The sequence below is a fragment of the Orbicella faveolata genome, unplaced genomic scaffold (assembly GCF_042242905.1).
Source record: "Orbicella faveolata isolate gen_17 unplaced genomic scaffold, um_ofav_v1 contig_46, whole genome shotgun sequence".
Classification (NCBI taxonomy): domain Eukaryota; kingdom Metazoa; phylum Cnidaria; class Anthozoa; order Scleractinia; family Merulinidae; genus Orbicella; species Orbicella faveolata.
In genome coordinates this window covers 19,173,586-19,185,000 of record NW_028301576.1, presented here as the reverse complement: position 1 = coordinate 19,185,000, position 11,415 = coordinate 19,173,586, and the positions used below count along the sequence as shown (strand labels likewise).

Below are 11,415 nucleotides of genomic sequence, written 5' to 3'. Positions count from 1 at the left end.
CGAAAGGGTTCAATTGCATCTTTTGTTTAATTGCCGCTAGGTCCTATTTTGTGATGGTTATGAATATGTTTATGCTCGCGATACATGATATATGTAGAAATGTTATCAAATAAGTATTTTCTCTCGGTTATTATGATTTTTACAGACACCATGAGGATGTAACACTGATGTATGCCGGATGCGATATAACACCTTTAATAAAAAGCCTATCGCATTTTAGGGCAATTACGTTCAAAGTCCACACCAACGCTTAAGTCCCATACCAGTAAGAATGCATGTCCCATTACTTAAATATATGTTTCGCGAGGCGGAGAAATCAAAGACAAACTATTTTTATGGCCAATAATTCTGGTGTCGTCAGAAAAAATGGGAAGGGTAGTAGTCCTATAAACACAAAGTGAGAAATCGGCCTCTCAACGTCTGCACGCGCTTCGATATGGAGGTTTTTCGGAAGGTTTCTTGGTCCCATCTTTTTATTTTCTTCCATTGTGTTTTCTATGAAAAACGGACGGCTAATAACGGGAAAGGAAAAGTGAATTTTAGGTCCATGTCTGCTTCCTCCGCCCTCATGTATTAGCAACTCCTTATATTTTCCGAGGAAAGGTAGATAAGAATTGAAAAGGTGCAATGATTGTCGTCGTTCGGTCATCCTGAAAAGATTGCACTAGTCCAAAAAATTAATGGGTGGGTTTTTCATTATCAATATTGAAATGAGAAAATCTTGCCAAATCTAATGATCGGCGCGCGCGGGATAGGTGATTTGCCCTCGGCCCCTGGTAATTGGCCCAGGGGGGGAGGGGGGTACTTCCAGGAAAGTTGAGTGGGGGTGTGCAGCCCACTTCCCAAAACCTTACCCTCTTTATGACCAAAATCTGCGTTATTTGCTACCCTATTTATGACCTGACCAAAAATTCGATAGCCTATTTGTGACCGTTGCGGCTGACACAGTTGCCCTAAACATACGTTATGAAGGGCTTCTGTTGAAGATCTTATTGATAATGATGAAAAAGTAGCTTCTGCTAAGAAACGTACCCAATTCAAGACTAGAGTGCTAAAACCATACCCAATTTATAACCAAAATGGCCAAAATCGATACCCTATTTATGACCCAAACGGCTGAAAAACCCTACCCTTTGGGGCCTCAGATACAGATACCTGTATAGCCCATATAAGGGAGTACCCCCTTTCCGGGTAATTGGTCACGTTACAACTTGTGTGACATTTTGACGAAGCTGGTGCAGCTTTCGTTGTATAAACGGCCCGATAAACGGATCCCGAAGTTTATTTTATGCGCTGTGCAAGATACTAAAAGACAAGCATCAAGCATAAAACAGAAGTAAAGCCCATCATTTATCACAAAACATAGTTCCATTCAAGCGCGTCGTGTTCATCCAGGTTCATTTCCCAGCGATGCAACCGGCAACTGTTCATTGTTGTTGTTTTTCAAATTCGGGCATATAGCCCTCAAGCTCCCAGTAGTCTTGGCAGTAGTACAGGATTCAGTTGCCATTAAACGGTAAATGAAAACTTACGATTTTCTTCTTCTCCTAGTGCTACCTCTGCGGCAGAATTTATTGAAGGGTCAGGACGACGGCTACGGTTAATTTCTGCAGACCGGCGCCATTATTTACTTTGGGAGTCTCGCAAGTCTTGAGAATTGATCAACTTTAACGCAACCTTCACCTCAAAACTGGATCTAGAGTGTACAAAAGTATTAAAGGAAGCTATTTGCCACTACTCAGAAGGTCAACAAACGAACCTGAACGGAAGAAGATGTATTTTCAGCGGGTGCTAGGGTTATGCAAATGAGCTTTGACACGAGCGATAGCTATGTAAACACATCTGTTCTCGCGTGTAATCCAAGGAGATACCCACCGGTTTGAACATATAGAACTGTTTATTAAGGTATGAAATTTACTGTGATGTGTTTTTTAGGCTTCATTTAGACCCAACTTTTGAGATTTTCCCCGTCAAATTTGGCTAAATTTTAGTAAGTGATCAAAGGCCTCGGAGTAGGGTGTCTTCCAGCCTCGCTGGTAAGCTTAGAATTTTTCGAAAAGTTTCCATATTTCGTCAGTCAAAGTAATGAATGTGACTTAAAATTCGCATGAAAACGAAATTCCGTGAGCTGCATTTTAGGCGACGTAGCACGCTTCACAAAATCGGTGAATTTTACCTTTCTGATCACGGTCGGCAACCTCAGTTCGGCCAAAATTCAATTTTGGCTCGTAGCAAAGCAAAAATAAGGAATTGGAAAATAATAAATTGCTTTTTTATATATATGTGTCAAACACTTTTCACTGACAAAAGTGAAGGAAAATTATTTTTGGTCTCGAAGTCGAGTGGACCGCTTTTAGCGGGACTGCCACTTAATTTCTCTCATTGAAAGCAATTATCGCAAAACCACGATAGAACTGCAAAATTTTTGCGATGACAGCAACATAACAGATAAATGACGTCACCCCATAGCAACCAGACCTGGCGAATATTTGAGCTTCCGCTTAGCTCTGGCTCGTGATGAACACATGCGTAGATTATTCCTCGTTCTTTTATCCCCTGGCGAGCCAAACGAACCAATAAATCTATAGACCTAGGCCTTAACGTATGTATATAAAGATTATTCCTCGTCTTTTCTTATCCACTGCCGAGTAGGGGTTGACACATTATGCTCCTAAAATCGAGCATTATGCTTTTTGGCACTGCCCCCAAAACGGACTATTATGCTCTAAATTATGTTCGACTGTAACTATTGTAATCGTAATTATGCCGCAAAATTTTTTTCCCGGAACCCGGTGAGTTATAATTATGCCGTAAAAATTTTTTTCCCGGACCCCGGTGAGTCATAATTGTGCCGTAAAAATTTTTTCCGGGACCCCCGTGAAGTGCGATAATAGTAATGGAAACCATGTAGAACATTAAAATAGCTTGAAATTTTGTAGTTTTAACTTAATAAATGGACAATAGTAGCTCTAAAAAAGGAAATAACTGTTATGTTGCAAAATGGCACTATTATGCCGCCAAAAAAGCACTATTATGCCGGCAAAATGCACTATTATGCCGGCATTATGCTCGATGCTCCACATATAGTATTATGCTCGAAATTATGCCGGCATAATGTGTCAACCTCTACTGCCGAGCCAAACGAATTTTCCGCGTTTGAGCATACTATATAAAAGATTCCTAGGTGGTCGGCTAATAGTAAATGTTTGGTCGAATGACGTACAGTCCGAAATTATTTCGACGGAAAGACTAGCTTTATATTCAGACTACCTGGGGGTATCCTACACTTATTTAGAAATATCAAGCGATTCAGAGAATTATTCAGGTTTTGCAGCGGGCGAAACTTCTGAGCAATTTGCAGGAGTAAACAATATATGAACCATGTTTTATTGCGCCCTGACAGGTGGGTAGGCTCGATTACCAGCCGCTGTTTCGGGAAAAGTGAGCCGCCGAAATCGAGCTAACAAGCGGGCACAGTCAGATCACGTTACAACTGTGTCACATTTTTCGGCGAAACAACTTCAGTTGAAAGTTTTTCCATTTGTTTAGGAATGTCTTTCGTGGCCATGGACATTTCGATTTCGCAGTCTACGAAAAATAGCATGTTTACGAAGAAGATCAATTCTGGTCATCCGCGCGACTGGGAAACAATCCGCGTGCTTTGCTTGTTGCTAAAGAACTGGATTTTCACACTCAGAACCCGGACTAGTAGCTTCTAGTATTGCTTAGATGAGTTGTTTCATGCCTCTCTAGGTCAGAAGACAACGGTTTACGGATAGAAGCTTTACCTAAGTGTTATCTGTTACCGAAAGATCTCTAAAAGCAACCGTATGTTGTGTTAATCGTCGAAACACTATTCCGAGCACAATTCATCTTAAACACACATACTGAAGCAAGTCCTCTTCGCTACTTATGACCGAGTTAAATAAATTTGCTAACGAGTGTTATATGCGGCTTAATTACTTTGTTTGGGCAATATAAGATGGAATCTAGACTGGGAATTGAATCTAGCTGAAAACAAGCATGTTCGTGACGGCGCGTATCAAATTTAATCCAAAAGATGTACAGAACATATTTTCTAACTTCAAGCCCTGGCAATTTCTTTAGTTTCTATCTTCTATTTTTAGTTTCCTTCCACATAGTAGCATAGCACACTGTAATAAAGGCAGCCTGGCTAACCTAACTCCACTGAATATTTCGCAACACAGCAACGCGAGGGCTTCATAGTTAATTAACAACGTACCTGTACGTTCGCCTGTGTTTTGTACTGCAACTGGATCAGAAAGCACAACACCAAAATCTTTTCCTGGAGTCCTATCGATTTTTCTGTACTGTGCCGAAATGACGCCTTCTCCTTCAACCCGAAGCATGTTGTTTTCGAAGCTTGAATAACTCACACCGCTGCAGCGCAGTTTGCCGAGATCTTTCGTAAAATGAATTACGCTGGAGTGAAATGGATCTAGAACAGGAAGTCTGCAAGCAGCGCTGCTGTTTGCAACATCAATTTTCATGACATCTAGATCTTCTACTCCTTTGCTACTGTTTCTAACATTATCCTTGACTAAAACATCTTTAATTTCCTCAGACAAGAAAGGCGATCGAAGTTTGAAAGCTGAATTGAGACTCATCGATTTGCGAAACACAAGCGCCAAGGATGTCAGACTTACAATGCCCAACACAATAGCGAATACCCGAAAGCGAAGATGTCTAACAAAAGATAATGGGCTACAGCCACCGCGACTGAGCATCCTAACCATCTTTACATGCGGAAAAATCGATTCCAAAATTATTTCATACCACGATCGAGAAGAGGGAGTCAACAATAAGCTGACACGCTACTGAATTCACTATGACGTCACGGCGCATAACGCTTACACCGATTCCAGAAAAAAACCCGGAAGTTGCACCGAAATGAGGCTTAATAGCCCTCGCGGTAAATATTCAAAGCAACATGGCGAACGAAGAAGTGAAGTCAATCTCTCTTCTGATGATATTCCCGGCGTCAGTGTGAGCGAAGAAGAGATTGAAATATTGACACTCAGCCAATTGAAATTCTGGCTCCATATAAATTAAAGTGGCAAAATAAAGGAACTGTTGCAAAGATATGTTTGCCATCCTTCGATTAGCCTGCAGAGCAGGCGAGATTTTTTCGAGCGAGCGCTCACATCGTAAAAAGTTTAGCCGCCATCTTGAATTTTTCATGCAATGCAAGACTGGGGAGAGAAAGAAAGTTTTACCAAGGGGGTGAATGATAGGCAAGAGGAAGGATGGGGGAGGGGGTGGAGCGAATCATTTTTCCCCTCCCCCATCCCCCGCCGTCTAACATGGTGGTCTAACATGGCGGTCTAAAAAGGCGGTCGCAAGGTTGTAACGCTAACTCGCCCCAATAAGACGCCTGCACTGCAGGCTATCCTTCGATTGTCTCGATCTCTAATATGCGAAAAAACAACATGTTTTCACCATTTTTATTGCTTAAGAGAACTTTATTCATGGTCGGTTTAGGAAAAAGAATCTGAATGAAATAAAAATTTTAAAAATCTACGATCCTGACTCGAAGAATAGCTTTACTAAAGCTAAAGTAGCTTAAAGTAGTAAAACAAAAACAGAAGCAAGCGCTCGAAAGAACATACGGAAATAAATTTAAAAATTGTTCCGGATATCGGGAATATTGCAACAGAACATCCAAACGTAAACAAATTTCCTACGGCTGATTCATTTTCCGCTGACGACGTCAGTCTTCTCAAGTTAGAGACCATCCGATCTCTCTTAATGAATTAACAATCGGTGCGAGAGAATAAGACAAATCCTTTAGTTCAAAAGATGCTAATCAGAGCATCAAACAAGACCACCATCTACTCGCCAAGAATGGTACAAACAAGGGTTCGGTATAGTGACAGCATATATGCTTTACAGGGTAGGACGCAATCACAAAGCTGATTCATCAGTGAAATCACCAATAAAATTATCAAAGAAGTGTACCGCAGTGTAACAAAGACTGTCAGTCACATACCATGAAAGATGGCCTAGAATATTAACAACTAGTAAAAGACAAGTACATTGAAATAATGCATCAACAGGGATAGACGAAGGTGCAAGTAACAAAATGCTTTCTTTTTGTTCAAGAGAAAACGGAAATTTTGGGGGTTCCCCAGCTGAGCTGGTTACAGACCCAAGTAAGAACAATCTCCATGAAATCATCATTGAAGCCAAGAATGTCATTATGGATGGCGAAACCCTGAAAGATTGCCTTACAAAATCAATATGCAGAATGTTTGACACTGGTTTAAAGGTAAACAAGAGTCATATTTACTTCAGTTTATGAAGTGCAATGTACAACAACTACTCTTTATTATGAGCAGACTTCGGAATGTCCTGGCTATAAATTGGAAGACCCTCTTAGAAGTAACTGAGAATTTTTAATGAGCAAATTGCCTTGGACATAGAATGGTGGAAGAAGATACTTAAGAATATTGAACAATTTACGATACAGATATTATATATGAACTGGCTTATGCTTAGAGATGGCCTTTAATACCAGATGTGAGTATTGCTAAAGCCAGAATATATAATGTATATCAAAGTTCCAATTAGTTTGTCCAGCATTTAATATGAGAGAACTCAGCTACTTCTAGTTTTTCTCTGGTAATGTTGAGTGAATATTTCAAAATAGTTCAAAACAATTGGGAATCTATAAGATCATACAATGTAGGAAATTCTCAATGAGGTCAAATTCAATTGTACTTCTATGTTATTAGCAAATTATACACCAGACCATGTGTCCTTCTATGTTACACCCAGAAAATAGAACATGAAGCCACATAATGTACAATTTCATTACGGTGGAAATCACCAAATATTTAATTGCCACTGATGAACAATATCATATCGTGTACTCTGTTTTCATTCACTACCAAATGACAAATTAAACATGAGGTGTCAAGAATTATTAGATAACTAATTTTTCTGCCAGTTTACAAGCAAATAGCTCACTATCCAGGGTTGATTAACAACTCTACACAACCTTAGTGGAATTACACCATCAAATATATGCCATCCATATATTCTCCGAATAGCCATTTCAGCTTGTATTTTTACATTTGCAGTTCTTTTTCATTTTTTTTTTTATTTTATTTATTTATTCCATTCTAAAATTACAAAGATAAATATAAAGTAAACGAGTAAGAGGAGAAATTGAAAAGGGCAAAAATATAACAAGCTAATTAGATGCCCTTATTTAATTGACAATAACAATTAGGGTAAAAAAGTTAACTTAACATAGGAGAGGAAGAGGTATGAATTAATTAATACTGGGCAAAATAATTCTGGAAGAGTGCTTTTTTAAAAACGTTTTCTAGTCGCTAAGTTACGTATAAGTAAAGGAAGGTCATTCCAATAGTAACATCCAATAACAGTGGGGCAAAATTTCCTTATATTTATTCTGGAGAAACCGGGATTTAAGTGTTGTAGGGATGCACTTCGAGTAACGTAGTTATGTTGCTCAGATACCAGAGCTAAGGTGTAATTAGACGGTTTTTCATCGATTAAGTGGTCATATAGTAGCTGGCAGGTATATAGTTTAACAATGCCAGGAGGCTTAATGAGACCAAGGGTTACATAATGGGGAGTAATATGATCACGAAGTGGCACATTGTTGATTACTCTAATAGCTTTGTTTTGTAGTCTCACCGATTGTGACAATGGAGCCCCGTAATTATTACCCCACAGTACGCAACCATAAGTTAAATAGGGATATATAAGTGCATAATAAATACTTGTTAGGGATTGGGATGTCACATAGGGTTTTAGTTCTGCAATAACATGGTTCATGGTTGAAAAACAGTCTTCCTTAGAAAATTATCGTCAGCTCTGATTTACTTGGTGGCATAGAAGGGATGAAGATTATAACCTTCTTGCTTGCCAGTAAACGCTGTTTATCAAATCCCTGACATTAGAGAAATTCCTACAAGGCCTTAAAATGTGTTGTCAGACTTTTATTAGTTCACTCTGCATCTCCAGGTCTTGGGTGTCTGGCCTTTTATCTGTCTGCAGTCTATTCTGCACTTTATGTCTTCAAATTCAGCCTAAAAAACTTCAGGTAAATAAATAATGGGCGGGCTCCCCAACATCAAATACAGGAAATTGGCCCATGCAATAAATTATCTGACACTACTAGTTCTGAAATAGTAAACCTGAAATATTAAGCGAGTAGAAAAGATTTAAAATTCATCAATGGCTGTATTTAAATCACTAATGTCCTTTCACATTCAACATTGTGTAAAACAATAAAAATGCAAGCAAGATATAAATTCCCAACCATATTTCTTCGTTGTAAAGTTGGGCAAAAAGTTAATGGTAATGTTTTAAGAAATAGGTGTTGGGTCATTCGAAATATAATATTGGAATATTTTAGGTGTTTAAAAAATGTTGCCTTTCTTATCGTTGTTGATGTGTACGCAGGTGCTGCGTTTCCTAGGAACTAGTTCTTCAGCGAAATATGTGTAAATTACTTGACTGTTGTTACACTGGAAATAGTGCCATGTAATCTAACTATTTTGAATGTAGTATCTACTTAAATAATTTGTAAGCCGACTCTTTGTAGGATGCCTTGGTACGTTCATGTTCTACGAGCACCGTTGCTGCACTACATGTTTTCGGTTCAGCTGCGTTGTCCAGCAACTCGTTTGTTTACCCGCGGGTGTCGATCGAGAAAATGAAATGAAAATTAAAATCTAGATTTTGGAAGCGCTCTTTTTGGAATTAGTCTCGTTAGACTCCTTAACTTATTTTTTGTCTCCTGTCCAATTTTTCAGTCAAACCTTGCCCTTTTTATTAACCTTTTCAAGGAGTTTGATAGCGATGTTTAATTAATTGCGTTCGACGAAGTGGAACGCAAACCTAATTTTGACCTGTGGCCTTTCAGATTTGGTGTCTTTGTGCACGGTTATAGGCCGAGAAAACCACATTCCTGTAAGGACACCAAAATGGCCACCCCGCTTTATTTTTGCAGGGCCATGTCACGGCCAGTAAACTGGTACCGTTTAATGCTAAGACATGTGATAAGACATGTGGCGAACATGTGAGCATGTGAGCAGGCCATGTGAGCTCGTCTTTCTTTGACTCGTCTTTCTTTGACTTCTTTCCATTCAGTCGCCGTACGCTTCGCTATTATGTGCTCTCAGCGTTAGATTTTGGCGAATTTAAACGCTTCGACGGTAGCATTTATCGAAATCTGAGGGAATTGTCCTTGTTTATTAACACCACTTGGCTTTGGGATGGTGACCGTGGGAACAGCTACATTTTGATTGCATTTGTTGATTAGTTAACCGCGTGGCCATGGGCCGAGCGCGGTTCATGTTCTACCCGGAGACCAGACGCAGACCGCGACTCGGCCAACTTGGAAGTACGCAATCTGTAATCTTTATTCGCCAAACCTTGTTTCTTCAGGGTCAACAAAAATCTCAGATTACAAAGTCACGCCGAACTCACGCTTTGCGAAAAACTCTCTTCAAAACCCTGACTTCGAAGCGATATATCACTTTAGCGTTAATAGCTACCTCATATCGGCATTAGTAAAATCTATTCCTTAACAATCCAGCTTCATCATATTAAAATTTCAACGAAATCGAACGAAACCAGAACTAAATATTATTAGATTTTTTTTGTAACCTCGCTTCATTGCTTGAGTCGACAAAGGAAGCGACGGTCGCCCATAGCCACCGAAACACATTAACATAACCAGTGAACCTACGTTTCGGTCAAAAAAATCCAGGATTATTGCCTGAAAGCTGAAAATTGAAGAGGAAAATCTTTTTCAAGCTTTTCTTAGGTTATTTAGACGAAAAAATGACCTCGGCGGGCTCCAAAAGAGAACGAAACAAAAAACAGAACGAGACAGTGAGAAGAGCCGATGATTTATTCACCGCGTGGCCTTCGTTACGTTCAAGTTAAAAAAACCTTACTTCTGGATGATTTCAGCCTTACAAGCCAGCAACTGGTCCCAAATTACTTTCTGTATCCTTACTTCCATCTCCGAAAGATTTGGCCGCAATTTTTTAGCAAATAAACATTTCGCCGACACCAATCACCATTGGCTTGCATACTAATTCGCTAACTTTACAAAACCCTCCCGAGGGGGGGGGGGATATGACGAAAAGAGCAAAAGAGTAATTTTCTCAGCTTCCGGTGTGCCAAATTTGCTGGAAATAGGTTCAAAACCGATGTTTTTTTTTTCTTTCGTCTTTTTTTTCTTCGGGTCACTCATGCTACCAAAACAGTTAACTTTTAAAAGCGCGGTTGTAAGATCTTAAAGATCTTCTTGTTCCAGTCGCGACAGATAGCTCAGTCTTTATCCGGTCGAAATTTTATTGTTTGGAATCGGTCGAAAAGTACTCTGAAGGCACGATCCATAAGACTACTTAATTCATCAAGGAAATTACTCGAATTAGTCGCACTGAGTTTGTTTACGATAAACGAGCACGCGAAACGAGCACGCGATTGCAAATGCTAGCTTAATTTAAAACTATGAAACTTGAGAGTCTACAGAAACTGGCAGCGTCAAGCAACGTATCAACAAATCGTGACCTCTTCACTAGCATGGACTTTGACACTATGCATATCTGACTGTAAAACCTCGGTTGCTGCTGAAAAATGTTGATTTTAGCAATAGACAAAGTTTGAAAGTCAGCTAGTGAAATCATTTATTTACGGTATATATATATTAAAGTGAAAGCGTCGAACGCACTTTCATAATCTCTGATTACTCCTAGTTTATTCCTAGTTCACACCTCGACCCAAATAGAGAAAAGATTCCTTACAATAGCGCCGGCACCTCGTTAGAGGATGTTTGTACCAAGAGCACGTCCAGTTAATGAGATGGATAGTTTTAACTGGAAATCCCGCCCAGGAAGCTGGGAGTTTGCAAACCTTGTAACACTTATATTGTATGAAATATTTAACAACAACTTTTATCTTTTAACTTAGTGTTATCCTAAACTTTTAATCGGTGGGAACGGAGATTGGAACTTTTATATTGCCCACGTTACCTTATTTAGGTCCACCACTTAAGAATAGTCGGTTAAAATCAAGGTAGAAAATTTTAGTCAACCTCGATAACCTCGAAGGAAAATATACTAAGTATCTTGGTGCGCAGTCGCGATAGAACCGTATTCGAACTGCGCATGACACTACGCTAGCCTAATTGACAGATTGACATTGATTTGATCGATGACGTGGTTGTCCCTTTAAAAGGAACGTGACGAGTTAGCTCCTCGTAGTTGTAGTAATTGCTGTAATCAGTCGAGAGTGGCAGTAAGAGAACGTTGCGAGAATTGTACGGGAGTCATCGATAGTGGAAATAAAGAGAGAAGTAACCAAACAAGGAGTGTTGAAGTGATCAGCTAATTTCCCCAAAGGACG

At 39.5% G+C, this 11,415-nt stretch overlaps 1 protein-coding gene across 2 annotated transcripts in view; it reads right to left on the bottom strand.

Annotated features, from left to right (window-relative positions):
• LOC110041249 (uncharacterized) overlaps positions 1-11,415 on the bottom strand; it is a 38,893-nt gene that overhangs the window by 20,130 nt on the left and 7,348 nt on the right. Inside the window, exon 1 of one of the 2 annotated variants that reach the window (XM_020746531.2) lies at positions 4,244-5,046. The exons of the other annotated variant lie outside the window; for it this stretch is intronic. Within the exon in view, the coding sequence (XP_020602190.1) occupies positions 4,244-4,757 (514 nt within the window). The 5' untranslated portion in view covers positions 4,758-5,046. Of the gene's footprint in view, positions 1-4,243; positions 5,047-11,415 lie in introns of those variants that run through there. 2 annotated transcript variants of the gene reach the window in all.